Source organism: Sus scrofa, chromosome 15 (assembly GCF_000003025.6).
Source record: "Sus scrofa isolate TJ Tabasco breed Duroc chromosome 15, Sscrofa11.1, whole genome shotgun sequence".
Lineage (NCBI taxonomy): Eukaryota > Metazoa > Chordata > Mammalia > Artiodactyla > Suidae > Sus > Sus scrofa.
In genome coordinates, this window is record NC_010457.5 from 104,164,305 (window position 1) to 104,184,865 (window position 20,561).

The 20,561-nt window shown below is 41.2% G+C and overlaps 1 protein-coding gene across 1 annotated transcript in view; it reads left to right on the plus strand.

Annotated features, from left to right (window-relative positions):
- The window catches only part of AOX1 (aldehyde oxidase 1), a 76,786-nt gene that overhangs the window by 6,557 nt on the left and 49,668 nt on the right, over positions 1 to 20,561 (plus strand). The window contains 11 exon segments of the mRNA NM_001308473.1: positions 2,620 to 2,677; positions 5,176 to 5,272; positions 7,320 to 7,428; positions 9,348 to 9,474; positions 13,498 to 13,559; positions 14,561 to 14,650; positions 15,932 to 16,012; positions 16,877 to 17,021; positions 17,734 to 17,826; positions 18,929 to 19,080; positions 19,252 to 19,345. Of these exon segments, the coding sequence (NP_001295402.1) occupies positions 2,620 to 2,677; positions 5,176 to 5,272; positions 7,320 to 7,428; positions 9,348 to 9,474; positions 13,498 to 13,559; positions 14,561 to 14,650; positions 15,932 to 16,012; positions 16,877 to 17,021; positions 17,734 to 17,826; positions 18,929 to 19,080; positions 19,252 to 19,345 (1,108 nt within the window).

Sequence of the window (20,561 nt, forward strand, 5' to 3'; positions counted from 1 at the left end):
TCAAATTGCCATTTATTATGTCTGTATGGTTTATCCCCAGCACTTCGCTCAGTGTTTTGATCTAAAGAATAATGGAAGGTCGTTTCGCTTGGACTCAAGGAAGGCTTATACAGGAATTCCCTGGTGGCTCAACAGTAAAGGATCTGTGTTGTCACTGCAGTGGCTTGGGTCACTGCTGGGGTGCAGGCTCAATCCCTGGCCTGGACACTTCCACAAACCATGGGGATGGCCACAAAAGAAAAACTAAAGGCTTATACAAATAGAAATGCTGCGGAGTAAAAGGCTCTGTGAAAGATGTGTGGACGTTGGCTGTGGGAGCTCAGAGGAGGCCAGCTACTTGGAGCAGAGTGTGGGAAGTGCATATTAGATGGCAGTACCCCGACAGCAGGGAACCTTTGAGCGGGGCCTTGAATGGCATACGGAATTCTGCCAAGTGAAGAAGAGAAGGAGGACTTTGAGGACAGAAGGAGTCCTATAAGCAAATACAGTGAAGGGTAAAAGTCCCTGCACTGCTGAGACTGGCCAGTTCTCCCTTGTGACCAGAGTTCAAGAGACATGGGCTAAATGGCAGATGATAGAAAGCTTATCAAAGAGGTCTTATAGGCTATGCCAAGAATTCTGCCTTTCTTATTGTATTTTAGAGTTCTAGAATATAAGCTCACCTGTGACCACGCAGTGTCCTCATTAAAGACACATATTTTCTGGCTTCCTCTCCCAAAAATGCTAATTTGATAAGGGTTTCATTTTAACAAGCACCCTGAGTGATTCAGGAACTCCCAGCACTGCAGTTTGGCAGGCAGGAACCAGTGTTGGATTTAGGCAGATACCCGAGATGATCAGACTTGGATTTTAGAGAGGTCACTTCAGTAGTGCTATCGAGGGTGGCATTGCCTCTGCCGTGCAAGGGGGCAGGAGACTTGTTAGGCGGCTGTTATCATTGTTCAGGCCGGAGGTGATTAAGGGTGAATTTCAGGTAGTGACAGTAGAAGTACAGGATTTTCAGGGAATCGTTTTGGAAGTGTAAATGGCAGGACTTGGTGACACTGATTGTGGTGGATTGAAGGAAGGGAAAACATTGAAAATAGCTTGAGTTTTTACGCTTAGGTGACCTAGCAGATGGTGAGGCTATTAAACAAGTTAGGGGGAAAAAAGGGAAGAAGTAAGTCTGGGACATAAAATACGGAGTCCTATTTGAGTGCCAATTAAGTTGGCAATGCCTGGGGGCGCTCCACAGTTTTCTTGCATGAGCACATGTGCATGTGAGTGCACACACATACAATCATTTCCCTCTTATTATATTACAGATTCCTCCAGGGCACGGATCTGACCTTGGTAATTGGCACATGCCTCACTTTGTCCCGCCTAAGGCCACTTAGAATTGAGGGCGACGAGGCATCTATAGAATGAGCACATGTCCCCTCCTCACCCACTTTTCAGAAGGGAAAATTAGAACATGGTGAAAGATGAACTGCAGTGCCAAAATCTTGAAGCAAATCATGCTTCTATTTGTGAATCTAAAAGAACCCAAATTTGTAATCGAAAAAGAGAAAACATTGTCACTTTGGAAACCGTAACCCATCGCGGCATATCAATTACGCCATCCACTGGGTGCTGCTCTTCTCACTGCCATAGAGCTAGGCTGCCCGCATAAACTTGCTTCTTAAGTATGTCCTTTCTTGCACATCTCTGTAGTACTGGCATACACATTTTTTTCTTTCCCTTTGTTTCTTTGATTTGGGAACCTTGGTTGGTTGTGATCTTTCTGGAAACAGTAATTCTTTAAACATAATAAACAAGTCTTTAAAAAAAAAACCTATTCTCAGAGGCTACTCTTTTTTTATAACAATTTTTATTTTTTTCATTATAGCTGGATTACAGTGTTCTGTCAATTTTCTACTATACAGCAAGGTGACCCAGTCACACATACATGTACAGATTCTTTTTTCTCACATTATCATGCTCCATCATAAGTGACCAGACATAGTTCCCAGTGCTATACAGCAGGATCTCATTGCTAATCCATTCCAAAGGCAATAGTCTGCATCTATTAACCCCAAGTTCCCAATCCATCCCACTCCCTCCCCCTCCCCCTTGGCAACCACAAGTCTATTCTCCAACTCCATGATTTTCTTTTCTTTTTTCTTTTTTTTAATATAATGATTTTTATTTTTTTTTCATTGTAGCTGGTTTACAGTATTCAGAGGCTATTCTACTCTAAAAGATTTCCCCACACCTCTCTCTCTCTATCCCCCCACCCCCTTTCTGCATATTCAGTTCTACCAATACCTTTTCCCTCATTTGTTTCAGACTTTCTTGGTGAGGTTGGACAGGAGTCACTAGTGTTCCCGTTAGTGGAAACAACCTTTGCCTTAGAGAGCAGTGAAGATTCAGGACCAAAGACAGTGGCAAAGCAATGGTGGGCCTCAAGATTTGCACTTTACACTTAAAAGAGAGGTGATTTGTGTATCACACATGTATATCACCAGTGTTTCATCCAGTTGAAAATATGAGTAGAAGAGTTAACCTGCATTTTCATGACTTTAGCATCAGCCCACCAGTGTAAATATTATACTAACTCTCTCAATTTTTGTGTTAAACTCTTATTTTCTTTTGGCACAGGTGATAGAAAAAAATGTCAATCCTGAAACAATGCTGTTACCATATTTGAGGAAGAAGCGTATCCTTTTTTCTGCTTTGAGTTTGTATGTGTGTATATATGTATATTGGTATAACCCTGATATCTTCATCAAGTGATATTTCGCATATCTTTTTAGAGCCACACGCAGTCATATTCCCTGCTATGATTTTATCAAAGTTCATAGTATCATAAGTTCATCTTTGAGAAAGTCCTGCCTCTGAGTTTTGTAGGCAGTGCACATTTGTACCTATCAGAGAGCCAAGTTCTTTCTAATTTCCCTTTTGTCACTAAAATATATTGCATAAAACAGAGAAGCTAGCAATGGGAATTAAAGCAATGGATGCTTAAATGGCTTAATTAAGCATCCCTTAGAATTAAGAGTCATGGAGTTCCTGTTGTGGCCCATTGGGTTAAGAACCCAACATGGTGTCCTTGAGGATGCAGGTTCAATCCCTGGTCTCACTCAGTGGGTCAAGGATCCATTGCTGCTGCAGGCTCCTCTGTAGGTCACAGATGTGGCTTGGATCCAGTGTTGCTGTGGCTGTGGCATAGGTCAGCAGCTGCAGCTCTGATTCAACTACTAGCCTGGGAACTTCCATATGCCACAGGTGTGGCCTTAAAAATATATATATATTTAAGAGTCACAATGTTGATATTCTATCTTCAGAGTCTAATCATCATGCCTACTAGAAAAGAGAGCACTGAAATCTCCTGAAATGAAAGTGAAAGAACAGTAGGTAAATTAAATCTGAAAAAGTTACTTTGGGAAAACTTTCTAAATAAAAATCATCTAAGGAATAGATTCTTATCCTGCTGTGCACAAACTCCAGTGCGTTTCCAGAGGCCTGTGGACCCCACTACATTATATGCAAAACTGTGTGACAGTGGGAATTTGTACATTTTTTCCCTTGGAGATAGTTAAATTTCCTCAAAGAGCACACAACTCAAAAAAATATCAATAGCCATCTTCTGGAAGTCATTCAAGATCTTAGGACATAAAAGCAATGAATACTAATTTCCTGGTTATTCATGGGACCAATGTAATATTTAAAATTTGGTTTACTTGTGAGTGTCAGTAAATAGTAGTAAACAAGATAGAAGTTTGTTTTTTTTTTTTTTTCACTTTTTCATTGTGTTATTTCAGGCTCTCTGGGAAGCAGAAGCAAAAAAAAAAAAAATTAAATATGCAGGGGTTTTATTAGGAAAAATGCCTGCATAAAATAGGGAGGTAACCAGGAAAGGCTTAGGGAGCTATCAGACTGTAAGGAAGAAAGGGAGAGGGGGCCAGGTGGAAGGTCTCCGTCTGCTGTGCAGTCTGAGTCTCATTCATCAAAGCCACCGAGGATGGTTGACAAGGATCCCATATCCTTCCATAGCGCTGAGCCATTGGTGGGAAGCAGCCTTGGTGAAATCTGGGGCGATAAACACCAAAGGGCAGCATCTGGTCTCTTGGTCACTTACCCTCTATGTTGAAGAAAGTCTCTGAGGCACCTTCTCTTGGCTGTTGTGCTCAGATAAAGGAATCCCAAAGGTAGGTAGATCCAGGCTAGCAAAGCAGTGTCACAGTATCATCAGGGACAAGCTCCTTATATCTTACTGCTTCACCTTTCTGAGCAGGAAGCTTTCTCTTCAAGTCAGCGACGACTCACCGAGGTCCAGCCATCACATCTGAATGGATGTGATGTAGGCAAGGAGGTAGAAGTAAGGGATATGGGGGAGGCACCCCTTTCTCTTCGAGGACATTTTCCTCCTGGAAGCCATACGCAATATTTATGCTCCATCCCCTTGGCCAACATTGTTAGTAAATGACCCCACCCAGCTTCAGAGGAGGCTGGGAAAATGTATTTTTTTTAATTCTGGGCAACCATGTGTGTAGCTAAAAAAATTGGGGTTTCTTTTACCAAGGAAGAATGAGAGAAAAAAATATCAGGAAAGAACTAGCAGCTTCTGCCACTGAGAAGCAGAGAAATATAGCAAACATGGAGGATAAGACACAAATACTCTAAGAATTATTTACCATTTTGACATTTTGCTTTGTATGTCACCAAAGACAGAGATGAGGATAAGAACAGACATGCAGTGTACTCACACATCCAAATACTCAAGGCCTTATGTGTATAGACTCTTCCTTTTAAGTTTGGCCCTCTTTTTGGCAACCTGAGGTCTCATTTTAAAAAAAAGCGGGGGGGGGGGACTAGATATAACACAAGAATTCAAGATCATAGGAGTTTCCATATGGCTCAGCAGATTAAGGATCTCGCATTGTCACTGCAGTGGCTCAGGTCACTGCTGTGGTGCAGGTTCAATCTCGGGAACTTCCGCATGCCTGTGGTGTGGCCAGGAAATTAATAAACAAATAAAAATTTTTGAACAAATGTACAAGATTATAAATAATACCAGCTGAGATAAACATACATTATTTGGCAAATACATATCAAACTTAACTACACATGAAGAATCTTTGATGGTGTTGTCTCAGAGCTGTTTTACAAAGAGAATTATGGAAAACGCATTATCCTTAACGCTGCTTTTTCCAGTCCGACTCACAGGAACTAAATATGGCTGTGGAGGGGGAGGCTGTGGTGCCTGCACGGTGATGATATCACGATATAACCCCATTACCAAGAGGATAAGGTACCTTGCTGCAAGGTCCAGATATGGTTGAATTTTTGTAGCTTTGACTGTTTTATTCCTTCCTTTCGTAAATATGCATGGAGCTCCGATTGTGCGAGAGGAACTGTGGTAGACACCAGGGAATACAGTGATGGGCTTCACATCATTCAGCTTCCAGCAGAAATGTTCCATTCTCTGCACTCCCTGATCACTGCCTCCATAGCAATGCCTCATCTCACCTCTGCAGCTCCCTAGTCCCTTAGCCTATATTCATGTATTCATAGCACTTCTCACCATCTGTGTGTGTGTGTGTGTGTGTGTGTGTGTGTAAAATGCAAGCATTGTCCATGTACATATGTATTGTCTGTCTTCCTTCATCTAGAATGTACCCTCTACAAGGGCAGGGATTTTTTTTTTTTTTTTTGTCTTTTTGCCTTTTCTAGAGCCGATCCCGAGGCATATGGAAGTTCCCAGGCCAGGGGTCGAATCGGAGCTATAGCCACCAGCCTACGCAACAGCCACAGCAACACGGGATCCAAGCTGTGTCTGCGACCTACCCCACAGCTCATGGCAACGCTGCTGGATCCTTAACCCACTGAGCAAGGCCAGGGATCGAACCCGAAACCTCATGGTTCCTAGTCGGATTCGTTAACCACTCAGCCACGACAGGACGAGGGCAGGGATTTTATCTGTCTTATTCACCAATGAATCCTAGTGCCTAGAACTCTGCCAGACACATAGTAAGCACTCAATAAATATTTACACGTGATTATAAACGAATAATTTCCTTCCGTGTGTATACTTATAGAAGCATACTGCATTTATCAGTTTAGAAACCTCTATTTTTTGCTGAACTTCTGATGAATATCTTTTCAAAATAATACATATAATTTTAATGGCTCTATATGGTCCCTTGTTCAGGTGTACCAAAACCCATCACCAAATAGGAATCACTTAGACTATTTTTCATCAGAGTTTGCGTTGTGGCCCAGCAGAAACAAATCTGACTAGGAACCATGAGGTTGTGGGTTCCATCCCTGGCCTCGCTCAGTGGGTTAAGGATCTGGCATTGCTGTGAGTTGTAGTGTAGGTCGCAGATGCTGCTCGGATCTGGCGTTGTTGTGGCTGTGGCGTAGGCCAGCAGCTGTAGCTCCAGTTTGACCCCTACCTAGCCTGGGGACATCCATATGCTGTGGGTGCAGCCCTAAAAAGCAAAAAAAAAAAAAAAAAAAAAAATATTTTTCACTTTTTATTATTATAACCAATGCCTCAGTGAGCACTCGTGTGTGTGTGTGTTTGTGACTGTTTATGATAGATCCATAGAGGGAGCGTTGCAGAGTAAAAGAATGAGTGCATCTTTTAAGTTTTTATACCTTCCAGCAAACTGTCTCTCAGAAGAACTCTATCAGTTTACATTCTTATCAGCAGTTTATGAATTGCTTTTTCCCAAACCTTTGCTAAGAATACACATTAGAATTTTTTAAATCTTTGTCATTTTCCTTAATAAAAAATGGTTTCTCATTGCTTAATTTGAAAATTGTTTGATTGGTTTTGAGGTTGAACATTTGTTTCATGTATTTATTAGCTGTCTGTAGTTTTGTTTGGTGAACGTTTTAGGAGGCACTTTGAGTTACACATTTCCTAGCGGTGTGTCCCACACCCTATTTCTTCTGAGGCACAATATCAGATTAACTTTATCGCCCGACCAACCCCTAACCCAGCATCTTCTTCGAAGATAGAATTTGCCCTAGGTGCTTTTTACATGTGACCAGAGTGGAGAATGCCAGCCGTCATTCAAAAGAAAAAAAGCAACGTCAGTGAAAACTGTTCTGGAATTAGATTTAGAAGGCATAATATGCATCCCCTCTGACACTCCAGCTCTGATCCTGAGCTAATCACTCTGACCCTCAGAGTCTTCTACGAAATGGCCATGGGCTAAGGACAAACTGTATGTGCAAAACCTGGGACATTATACCAAACCTGCCATGTTGCAGGTGCTCGGTGAATGCCTGGTCCCCTTTCCCAGTGAATGCAATGTCATTTGTGCTTCTCTTTTTTTGTTCCGGAGACATTATCCGGCTAACGCCTGTCTGATTCCCATCTGTTCCCTGTATGGTGCTGCTGTCACCACAGTAGAAGGCATAGGAAGCACCAGGACCAGGATTCATCCTGTTCAGGTGAGCATGTGCCTCTTCTTCATAGGGTTTCTGTGGTTTGAAAACCATTAATGACATGGCGAATCCCTGAAATTAATCCTGTAGAGCAGGCCACCCTGCTGCTTGGTCACAGCCAACAGCTGACACCAACCTAGGGGCCAGGAGTGAAACCTGGGGCTTGTGGGCGTGACTGACTTCTTGGAAAAATACTTTTTAAAGATTAGAGGACTTGCTCTTGTTAAAGAAAACCCTGGCATCACTGGCTTTGTCTTCTGTATTCTAATTAGATGGGGCCTGTCCATTTTACATCTTCCAGACTTATAAAGAAACAAGAGCCATGTGCACTGGGGAATGTAGTCTTGTTGGGTTTTTTCCTATGGAGAGGGGAAAAACATGATTTTGAAGCTAAAAAAAAAAAAAAACAACCCTCTGGGAGTTCCCATCATGGTGCAGTGTCAACGAATCCAACTAGGAACCATGAGGTTTTGGGTTCAATCCCTGGCCTCTCTCAGTGGGTTAAGGATCCAGTGTTGCCGTGAGCTGTGGTGTAGGTTGCAGACAAGGCTTGGATCTGGCGTTGTTGTGGCTGTGATATAGGCCGGCAGCTATGGCTCCAATTTGACCCCTAGCCTGGGAACCTCCATTTGATGCCCTAAAAAGCAAAAAAAAAAATAACAAAACAAACAAACAAAAAGCACTTGCTACCAAGAAGATTTATTGAATTTAGGGCTTCTTTGGAAGGTATATAACAGGAATTGTCAGTGAATTTTGAGGCTTTTCTCCTAAGAGGCACCTTGCTAGAACTTTCCCTCAAGTGAAAGGATACCTCCAACTTCTGAATCTTTCCATTATTTATACATTGCCCAGAAAAATGCTGTTGTTACTTGTTTTTATCACGTTTCAACTTAGATTCCAAAGATAACAGAGTGGGAGTCAGGGAGAGGGCTGGAGATTTAGAGAAATCAAAGCAGTGTTTCCTTGATTGTTTTTTGGATAAATGATGGCACTTTGTAAGCAAATTCCTGTGTGCCAAAGTGTTAGGGCAAAGTGTTAGGGCAATAGTAGGCAGACAAAGGCACTTGGAAAATATTTGAAGTTTTTTGTTTTTTTTTCCTTCCTCAATTTGTTGGGGTTTTTTTTTTTTTTTTTTTTTTTGTCTTTTTGCTATTTCCTGGGCCGCTCCCGCGGCATATGGAGGTTCCCAGGCTAGGGGTCGAATCGGAGCTGTAGCCACCAGCCTACGCCAGAGCCACAGCAACGCAGGATCCAAGCCGCGTCTGTGACCTACACCACAGCTCACGGCAACGCCAGATCGTTAACCCACTGAGCAAGGGCAGGGATCGAACCCGCAACCTCATGGTTCCTAGTCGGATTCGTTAACCACTGCGCCACAATGGGAACTCCCTTCCTCAATTTGAATATAATTCAGTTCATTTCTTTGAAGGATTTCAGGGAGGAACCTTTATCTCAGAGATTCCCATGCTGGACTACAAACCGAAACCCCTGGGAATCTTAAAAAAGTAGATGTCTTGCCCCACCCTCAGAGATCTCAGTCGGTTGGTCTGGGTTGCTCCTTGGACCTTGGAAATTGGAAAGCTCCTCTAGTGATTCTTAAGGCTGAGAACTTTCAATGAAGCGCAAACGCAGGTGAGGACCAGTAATCGTAGCCGCCCCAGCCCAAGAAAGGGAGATGCCGAGGATGAGAAGGATTTTCTGGGAACTCTTCTCCAACTTTTTTTTTTTTCATCTGTATTTGGGGAATACGGAAGTTCCCAGGCTGGCCATAGCTGCAGATGCCAGATCCTTAATCCACTATGCCATGGCAGAAACTGCCTTCTCCAACTTTAACGTGAATACAAATCTTGCAGCGATCTTGTTCTGATTCAGTAGGTCTGAGGTCAAGCCCAAGATTCTGCATTTTAACATTTCTGTGCTCCCAGGAGAGGATTGCCAAGTGTCACGGCACGCAGTGTGGCTTCTGCACCCCTGGGATGGTGATGTCCATCTACACGCTGCTCAGGAACCACCCCGAGCCCACCCTCAGTCAATTAACTGAAGCCCTTGGTGGTAGGTTCTATGTGTGTGTGCTTTTATTTTTAAATGATGATGGTGGTGGTGATGATAGCTAATATTACACACTCAGCATGTGCCACACACCGCATTAAATGCTATATAAATGTTACCTCATTTACTCTTTATAATACCTTTACAAGATAGGCATTATTATTATTATTCCCATCTCATAAAGGGAGAAGCAGAGGTTTAGAGAGAGTAATTTATCCAAAGCTATACCGCCAATAAGTAGGGGAGTTAGTTTGTTCATATAAGGATTCAAACAAGGGCCACATATTGCTCTTGGCTCACCTATTTCTTGTCTCTCTTAGTCTATGAGAGTCTCCTCCCATTTTTTATTGTTTGCTTATTTCAATAATAATTACAAAGCCAGTGTATCCATTTACCTTGCGAAAGAGTCTAGTTGTCTCCATATGCTGCTCTCTCCTATTGGATGGGTGTCGTCTGGGCCACACTAAATATCAGGGGGCTCTTGATGAATACAAGATACAATCCAAGAGACTGACACCTCCTGGTGATGCTTATTTCAAAGAACTGCCTTTACCTGGAGCTGGTTTATCAAGTTCAGGAGCTCCGTGTATGTGGAGGGTGTTGGAGGAGGTCTTCATTAACAAGATTCCAAACACTTCTAAAGAATAAGAGCCTCCCAAGTTCTCCTTCTGGTGAAACTCTCCATGGCTCTACTTGTCTTTGGCTCCTGTCTCCCAGGAACCTTTTTTCTCTGCTGAAGAATATCAGCCTAAAGCTCATGTGTTCAATTCCCCTGCTAAAGTGTTAGAGAGAAGACAGGACTAAACAGAAATAGAAAGGGAAGATGCATAAGACATAAATTGTCTTCTGCCTGATTTCTCTGAAGTCTTATGCATTTGATCTTGTAGCTGTTTATGATGTGAACAAGTGACAAGGAGTACTCAAATTTTAGGGTGCTTAAGACTTACATGGTGAGTTTATAGAGAATGAGGTTTCCTGGGATCTAACGCCAGAGATCTTGCTTCAGTGGCTTTGTATTTATAAAAAGATGCCAGATTTGGGAATTGGAGGCGAATGTAGGATATGGACCATGATGGAGAAACACTGGCCTGATGACTTATTGTAAATAGATTTTTTGCCCAATTGCTTCCAAAGTTTACACATTACCTTTGCTGCTATATAATACCTTTGACCTTACTATCAACTGAAGTTTAGGTCTTTTTTTGTAATACCAAAATTTAGCTTTATTTATATGGTCTTTTACTGCATATTGAAAGTCAGCTTTTTTATTGAAGTATAGGTGATTTACAATATTATGTTCGTTTCAGGTATAGCATAGCGATTAAGTATTTTTGCAGATTATATTCCATCATAGGTTATTACAAAATAATGGGTAAAATTCCCTATGTTATACAGTAAATCCTTATTGCTTATCTATTTTATATATCTGCAATATATATAATATGTATCTGTTAATGTCCCTCTCCTAATTTGTCCCTTCTGCTTAATTCTCCTCTATGGTACCTGCAAGTTTGTTTTCTGTGTCCATGAGTGTGTCTCTGTTTTGTATGTATGTTCCTTTGTATTATTTTTTAGATTGAACATATAAGTGATATCATCTGATATTTGCCTTTGTCCAACTCATGTCACTAAGCATGATATTCTGTAGTTCCATCCTCTTTGCTTCAAATGGCAGTATTTCATTCTTTTAATAATCCATTTATATATATATATACATATCATATCTTCTTAATACAATCATTTGTTGATGGGCATTTAGATGGTGAAGCTGAGTTTGTTGTTTGATCATTGTTTTGATGTTCTGTTTAGTAATTAATTTTTTTAATTACTCAATGAATTTTATTACATTTATAGGTGTACAACAATCATCACAACCCAATTTTAGAGAATTTCCATCCCAAACCCTCAATGCATCCCCCCATCCCCCAACCTGTCTCATTTGGAAACCATAAGTTTTTCAAAGTCTATGAGTCAGTATCTGTTCTGCAAACAAGTTCATTGTGTCCTTTTTTTAGATTCCACATGTAAGTGATAGCATTTGATAATTGGTATCTCACTGTCTGACTGACTTCACTTAGCATGATAATTTCTAGGTCCATTGTGTATATGTACCAATGGAATATTATATCTTCTTTATCCACTCCTCTGTCGATGAACATGTCTTGGCTTTTGTATATAGTGCTGCAGTGAACATTTGAGTACATGTGTCTTTTTGAGTCATGGTGTTCTCAGGATAGATGCCCAGGAGTGGGATTGCTGGATCAAATAGTAATTCTATTTTTAGTTTTCTGAGGAATCTCCATACTGCTTTCCACAGTGGTTGCACCAATTTACATTCCCACCAATTGTGTAATAGGGTTCCCTTTTTCTCCACACCTTCTCCAGCACTTATTGTTTGTAGACTTTTTGATGATGGCCATTCTGGCCAGTGTATGGTGGTACCTCATATTGGTTTTGATTTGTATTTTTCTAATAATGAACGATGTTGAATATCTTTTCATGTGGTTTTTTGGCCATCTGTATGTCTTCTCTGGAGAATTGTCTGTTTAGATCTTATGCCCATTTTTTGATGGGGTTTTTCGTTTTTTTGGTATTGAGCTACAGAACGTGTTTATAAATTTTGGAGATTAATCCCTTGTCAGTCGCTTCATTTGCAAATATTTTCTCCCATTATGTGGGTTGTCTTTTCAGTTTGTTTAGGGTTTCCATTGCTGTGCAGAAACTTTTAATTTTTTTTTTTATTTTCCCACTGTACAGCAAGGGTATCAAGTTATCCTTACATGTATACATTACAATTACATTTTTCCCCCACCTTTTGTTCTGTTGCAACATGAGTATCTAGACAAAGTTCTCAATGCTACTCAGCAGGATCTCCTTGTAAATCTATTCTAAGTTGTGTCTGATAAGCCCAAGCTCCCAATCCCTCCCACTCCCTCCCCCTCCCATCAGGCAGCCACAAGTCTTTTCTCCAAGTTCATCCAGCACAAATGAACATCTCCTCAGAAAAGAAACTTTTAATTTTAATTAAGTCCCATTTGTTTATTTTTGTTTTTATGGTCATTAATCTAGGAGGTAGATCTGAGAAGATGTTGCTGTCATTTATGCCGGAGAGTGTTTGGCCTATGTTTTCCTCAGAGTTTTATAGTATCTGGTCTTATATTTAGGTCTTTAATCCATTTTGAGTTTATTTTTGTGTATGGTGTTAGGAAGTGTTCTAATTTCATTCTCTTACATGTGGCTATCCAGTTTTCCCAGCACCACTTATTGAAGAGGCTGCCTTTTATCCATTGTATGTTTTTGGTCCTTTGTCATAGATTAGTAGGCTGTAGGTGTGTGGGTTTAATTCTATCCTTTCTATCCTGTTTCAGTGGTCTATATTTCTGTCTTTGTGCCAGTACCCTATGGTTTTGATGACAGTAGCTTTGCAGTATAGTCTGAAGTCAGAGAGCCTGATTCCTCCAGCTACATTTTTCTTTCTCAGGATGGCTTTGGCTATTCTGGGTATTTTTTCGCTTCCAAACAAACTTTAAAATATTTTGTTTTAGTTCTGTGAAAAATATTCTCTAGGTCCACCCTCATTGCTGCAAATGGCAGTATTTCATTCTTTTTATAATCCATATATATATATGTGTGTGTGTGTGTGTGTGTGTGTGTGTGTATAATATCTTCTTAATACAATCATCTGTTGATGGGCATTTAGATTGTGAAACTGAGTTTTGAAATGTGCCTGTAGACCAAGACTTTGGGTATGATTCATTGTGTTCTGAACACATATCACAAGCAGAGGATATTATAACTGTTTGCAGATAGAAAGTACTAATAGCTGAGTTGTTAGACTCTAGCTCAAGACTATCCACCAAATATCCCACATTGCTGACAAAAAAATCTGACTTTGTAGATCTGGTGAACTGAAATATCAAGCAGTGCTTCTGTCTTAGATGGGGGTCCTTATTTCCACCATGCATTTGCTGGACTGTGCCTCTCTCTAGGTTTCTTAATTAACGGAGCTCGGTTTTTCCCCTTCAGGTAACCTGTGCCGTTGCACTGGATACAGGCCCATAATTGATGCATGCAAGACTTTCTGTAAAGTGAGTAGATAGGAATACATTATTGAGAATATTTTTTCTCTAATGAAACTAAACAGTAGGGGTTGACAGGTGTGATTAGGAGAATAGCCCATTATTACTATACAGAGCTACTTCTTATTGCAAGGTCTGTAATTGCTGTTTGTTATTTGATCTTGGACAGGGCACCTACACTCATTCTCTGAGCTTGCCATGGTAGCCATGTAATGAGCATCTGAGCACTTTGCCATTGGTGTAGGTCATTGTTCCAAGGGGTCTTTCCTGCCCCATTTGTCTGTCACTGGTACCCTGCCATGGTGCTCCTCTGAACATGCTCCTATCAGCATTGGACACATGGTGATGTAATAGCCCATGTGCTCTTCCATCTCTTCATCAGAAGGTGATCTCCCTGACAGTAGAGGTTGTGCATCACCAGGGCTGGTCACTGAGCACCAATTAAGTAGGCGCTCAATCAGTGTTGGTTGAGTGAATAGATGAACAGCCTTGGAATGAGGGACATGAGATGGCCTTGTGGAAATTAAATTGTGAAAGCAGTACATCATAAGTAAGAAAAGAGTGATGATGATAATAATACTTGTTAGTATTTATTTTTCATAAAATGTTAAACAGTATTAATGTTAACAGTGAGTCATTGTTAATATTTATTGCTATTTGCCAGGCTTTGTTATAAGGTCTTTATAGCATAGTGACTATAGTTATTAATACTGTGTTGTGTACTTGTGTACTGACTAAGAGAGTAGATCTTAATTGTTCTCAACACGCACACACACACACACATAAACACAAATGGTAACCATGTGAAGTGATGGATGTGTTCATTGGCCTGGCTATGGTAATCACTTAACAAAATATAGATACCTCAAATAGTCATGTGGTACACTTTAAATATATACAATTTTATTTGTTAATTATGCCTCAGTAAAGCTGAAAAAATACTTTTCAGTGGCATCAACAATATATTCTAGGTGGTTTTTTTTTTTTTTTTTTTTTTTCCAACTCGCTAGACTTCTGGCTGCTGTCAAGGTAAAGAAAATGAGGTTTGCTGTTTGGATCAAGGAATAAATGGATTACCAGAATTTGAGGAAGGAAATGAGGTCAGTGAAATGTAAATTTTTATAAGGTGTTCTTAGGACATGAGTAGAAACTAACTTACTTTTAGGAAGAATAAATGGCTGCTCAGGTTGACTCATTTGAGGTGTGTCCACACATGCCCTCTCTCATTCTCATTCCATCTCAATCAAAAAACAGAAAAATCTATCCTAAAAACTTCATCCTTTTCTCCAGACATTACTGTTAGTCGAGAATAACAATCCATAGGAAGGAAAACACATTGATCTCTTAATGTTTCTTAGTTTTTTTTTTTGTTTGTTTGTTTGTTTGTTTTTTTAAAGCCTTCTTGGAGTTCCCGTCATGGCTCAGTGGTTAAGGAATCCAACTAGGAACCATGAGGTTGTGGGTTCGATCCCTGGCCTCACTCAGTGGGTTAAGGATCCGGCATTGCCGTGAGCCGTGGTGTGGGTCACAGATGTGGCTCGGATCCCGAGTTGCTGTGGCTCTGGTGTAGGCCGGCAGCTACAGTTCTGATTGGACCCCTAGCCTGGGAACCTCCATATGCTGAGGGAGCAGCCCTAGAAAACAAAAACAAACAAAAAAAAAAGCCTTCTTCAAGTCTTCTTTTTTTTTTTTTTTTTTTTTTTTTTGGTGACGCTGCTCAGATTCAAACCTTAAGTCTTTTTTTCAAGTGGAGATGTCAGGGAAATGGAAGAGCAGGGAGTGACAATACAAGTGGCAATTGAGGGAGAGGTTCTGGTTCTCAGCTGTGTCTGGTGCTGCTGCCTCCTCTGCTTCCCTGCTCCAAAGAGCATGTGCCAGGGCTAAGGGCTGTGGATGCCCACCAGCATCTGGATTGAGTTGCTAGTGACCCAGTCTGTGTTAGAGCCCTTGGCTGAACACCCAGGTACCATGGCTGACCAGCAGGGTTTTTTTTGTTTTTTTTTTTGTTTTTGGTCTTTTTGCTATTTCTTGGGCCACTCCCGCGGCATATGGAGGTTCCCAGGCTAGGGGTCAAATTGAAGCTATAGCCACCGGCCTACACCAGAGCCACAGCAACGCGGGATCCGAGCCGCGTCTGTGACCTACACCACAGCTCACGGCAACGCCGGATCGTTAACCCACTGAGCAAGGGCAGGGACTGAACCCGCAACCTCATGGTTCCTAGTCAGATTCGTTAACCACTGAGCCACCACGGAAACTCCTGTTTTTTTTTTTTTTATCTGTCTGTGCCATGTCTATCTTCTTCAGACTTTATTCACAAAGGAGGTACAGTAGGTAGAATTTCCTGATGAAAATAACTTCTGTTGCTTTCTCTTTTTAAGACAAGTCACAAACTCTTTTCAGAAGAGGAGTTTCTGCCATTGGATCCAACTCAGGAATTGATATTTCCTCCTGAGCTAGTGGTAAGTAAGGCAAGGTCGAGCTCATTATAGAAGGATTCATGGTGAAACATCAGGAAGGATATTTGCTTATGGATCTTCTTGAAAGCGGTTTGGTGAATAGGTAATATCCACCTGCCATTCTCAGCCCAAGGTCCAAAGAGGATGGCAACCGAAGAAGAGATGGGGGAGAGAATGTATGGTCACCACCAGGGGATGGTTAAATAAAGCAGCAGACAGTATCTCTAAAAAATGTACCGAAGTGACATCACAACATGTGTAGATTTAGACATGTTTTATACTTCCAATTTTGCCGTTTTATTCTTCCATAAAATGTTTTGATAAAAGTAAACATGTTAAAGTATTTTTAGACATTGAAATAGATTCCTTTGAGATAGAAAAGCACCAAAGGGAGATGGGTTGGAATAGCCTCCAGAAGGAGCACAATATTGTTGTGTTTTTATCCTGTATTCTAATTCCTGGTAAAGCTCTACTTTTAAGTCACTTGTATTTATTTTTGAACATGATCTCTACTTCTTTTCTCTGTTCTTATAAAAAAATAGAGCAGAGAAGTTCCTGTTGTGGCTCAGCGAGTTATGAACCCAGCTAGTATCCATGAGGATACGGGTTTGATCCCTGGCCTCGATCAGTGGGTTAAGGATCTGGCGTTGCCTTGAGCTGTGGTGTAGGTCACAGGCACGGCTTGGATCTGGCATTGCTGAAGCTGTGGTATAGGCTGGCAGCTGCAGTTCCAATTCGAATCCTAGCCTGGGAACTTCCATATGCCTCAAGCGCAGCCCTAAAAAAGAAAAAAGAAAAAAAATAGAGCAGAAACAGGTAGCTATGTTATCACAAGATGATCTTGAATCTCTATTGCTTTTTTAATAGACAATGGCTGAGAAACAACCACAAAGGACCAGGATTTTTGGTGGTGATAGGATGACATGGATTTCCCCAGTGACCCTGAAGGAACTTCTAGAAGCCAAAGTCAAATATCCCCAGGCCCCTGTTGTCATGGGGAACACCTCTGTGGGTATGTAGAACGCCAGGGGCTTCTTGTGAGGAAACTGAGGAAGACAGCTTTGGGGAGAATATAACATCCTCATTATATGTGCACATATAATGTTTTCCTTGGGAAAACAGTATGAAATAACATTGTAAATCATTTACACTTAACTTCCCCAGCATTGCTCAAGAGCCTCTCACAACGTGCACTAATTATATAGTGAATTCCTATTGCCTTAACTGGAGCGGGGCGCAGAGTTGCCTCTCACAACCTTATTTGGCTGCTCCATCACATAGCAGGAGCAGCAGCGACAATGACAGCATGGACCATGACAGTCCTGTCTTTCCATGTAGAGACTAATTTGGGGCTTGTATTTGAAATTGCTGTTTCCTCTCTCAGTGGTGTCTTCAAAGGGCATAATAAGTTTTCTTAACCTGCAGTCATGGGGTCTCTCTGTTGTGTCCATTGTAAACCCAGTTTAACTGCCTAATCTTTGAGGCATTTCCGAGAGTTTCCCCAAGGAGGATATTGAGGACACCATCAGTGGTCTTGGATGTGTCAGCCAGGTTTTAAGGCTGATGCATTCTCTGTGTGTGTGATTTGTCCCTGAACGAACCAGTAGAAAGATATGTCATTTTTATATGTTTAAAGACATCTGTGCTAATCACAATTTCAAAACGTAAAAGGTAGTTAGCTCCCCTTTAACCTAGCCTGTATATATTTTTTTCTTATCCTCTAGGGCCTGACGTGAAATTTAAAGGCATCTTTCACCCAGTTGTAATATCTCCTGACAGCATTGAAGAAATGAGTATTGTAAACTATACAGATAATGGTGAGTTCTTAAATTCCCTGTTTTTCTTAGCTGAAATGCATTAATCAGTTTATTTGCTTTGTTCAGCTGACAAGCAGAAAAAGAATTATTCCTGATTGTAATACACAGAGAGATTTCCTTCTTATAAGGTGATGACACTCTGGAGGAGGCTCAGGGAAGAATTTTCTATGATTATACAAGATACTAATTGCCTGCATAGTCAGATTTTCACTGAAGAACTTTTAGTCTGCCGGGGCAGGGAAATGTAACAACTCATCAATGAAGGGTCCCATGCCAAGTGCTGGTAAAAGATAAAGAGCAGAGTCTTTGCCCTCCAGAAGCACAGGAGGAACCAAAGCAAGTTTATGTATTAAGCAGCTTACAAACGGGCTTTTCCATTTCAATAAAGGAAAATGATTTAATGACAATGATGAAAACTGATGAAACGTGGGTTTGGAGTCTGGCTCTGGAGTCCAGTTCTTGATTGTGTCATGTATGATGAGCTGGAAGAGCTTAATCGCATTACTTGACTGAATCTCTGTTTGTATGGGGCTATTAATATTTCTAAGCTTTCTTAGAATTCAAGAAGACTTTGGGAAGCATTCTGCATAGTGCCTGACAGGGTAAGTGTTCAAAAAATTTAGCCTCCATCACCTCTATCATGATCACCCGCACCGTCACCTCCTTGACCAACATCCTTACGCTCACAGTTATCACCTCCATCACCACCATCACCACCAGCACCTCCATCACCACCACTGTCGCCACCATCACACTAAACACCTACCTCCATTACCACTATCACCACCACCATCACCACCACCACCTCCATCACCACCACTGTCGCCACCATCATGACAATCACACTAAACACCTACCTCCATCACCACTATCGCCACCACTACCACCACCACCACCATGACGATCACAGTTAACACCTCCATTATCACTATCACCACCACACCCACCACTGTCACCACCACCACGTCCATCACCACCATGACCACCAGTAAGCAGGGTAGGTGTCCAGCATAAAGATCCCACATCTGTAGTCTAAAATCTAACGGATATTTCCAGGACAGCAGTGAACACACTGCGTTATTTAAAAATGATTTCATTTCAGGGCTGACTTTAGGTGCCGCCCTCAGCCTGGCTCAGGTGAAGGACATCCTGGCTAAGGTGATCCGGAAGCTCCCAGAGGAGAAGACCCAGACATTCCACGCTCTCTGGAAGCATTTGGGAACTCTGGCTGGAGCCCAGATCAGGAACATGTCTGTATGTATTTGATGACAGTAAAATCTAGTGTGTGTCCCGTGAATGACTGTCCCTCAGAAAGCATGACGTTTTTTGGAACAGATGAAGAGAATTGTTCTCCAAAGCCTTGCTTGATTCGTATATTTTTATAATTACACAGCTGGGGTGAAAATAACCCATTATTTTTTAAAGTCTTTAGGGGGCCACATAGTGAGCAGACATCTAGATTCAGATCTGAATCCCCTCCTGGCCGTGGGCAACTGTACTCTTAATTTGCAATCAAAAGGTAAGTGACAGCTCCTTCTTTGCAATTATTAACTCCTGTTCCTCCTTCCCTTTTGCCTCTCTGGGGATGCAAGAGGTCTGGTTTTGAAAATTACTATTCTTTATAATATTCATAATTCTCTCTGCCTTTATGCATGCCTGGAAAGTTGGACAGTCTGTCCTAACTGCATGCACACCCCGTGTCTTCATTTCTTCTTTCCAAAGACTTGTGATAGATATTTTCCCATACTGGTCACCTGACATTGACCGCACTTGTGTTAGTTGGTGTCCCAGTGTGATGAGTAGTGCGGAGAACTCTGGGCTGTTGACAACGATTGGGCCCCTTTGTTGAGGACTTTCTCCTTAAGTCTTGGACAGGAGTGTTGTGGCACCCGCATCAGGCCATGTGCTCACACTCCATCTGTCACTGATAGACGCCTGCAGACCTTTTTCTTTCGAGCAAGTTGAACTTCATTCTATTTGTTTATTTTTATTTTTGAAACTAAGTCTAGGACTTCTCATTTACTACTTTTTCTTTGGCTGTACCTGCCGCGTATCAAGTTCCCAGGTCAGGGATCAAACCAGCATGACAGCAACAGCCCAAGCCATTGCAGTGATAATACTAGATCCTCGACCCATGTGCCACAAGGAACTCCTCATTTATTTGTTTTATTTCAACTTGGTCAACAATTCCTAGGAAATTTTAATTGCTCCTCTATAAATCTGTTTTTTTATTTCATTTAAAAATGTGTGTCAGGTTTCTGTTACCTGCCTTGTTAAATGCCTACTTTTCATATCATCTAAACCACAAAATCATAAGGAAGAAGATGTACATTTAGTCATCAGTTTAAGTAACATTCTTTTAAAAAAATCACAGTTGAGAGACAGGTATTGTGATTAAATATTAACATCAAAAGCTTTTCGCTTTTATCCCAAAGTCCTACTTCATTATAGCTTTAAACATTTCCTCCTCCAATATATTGATTAAAGAAAAGATGTAAACAAATAAGACTGCATCACACTGGGATAAAAATTCATTTATCTATTCACTACTATACTGAGCAGGATTCTTGGTTGTAAGCAGTAAATGTTTGTTGACTGACTTGGTTAGGATATCAAAAGAGATATTTGTATCCTCTCCCTGCTTACAAAGCTCAAAGCTGAACCTGTACTGTTCCGTCAGAGGACTGCCGAGGTCCTGATCTACCTGACCTTGGGCTACTCTGCTAGATGTTTTT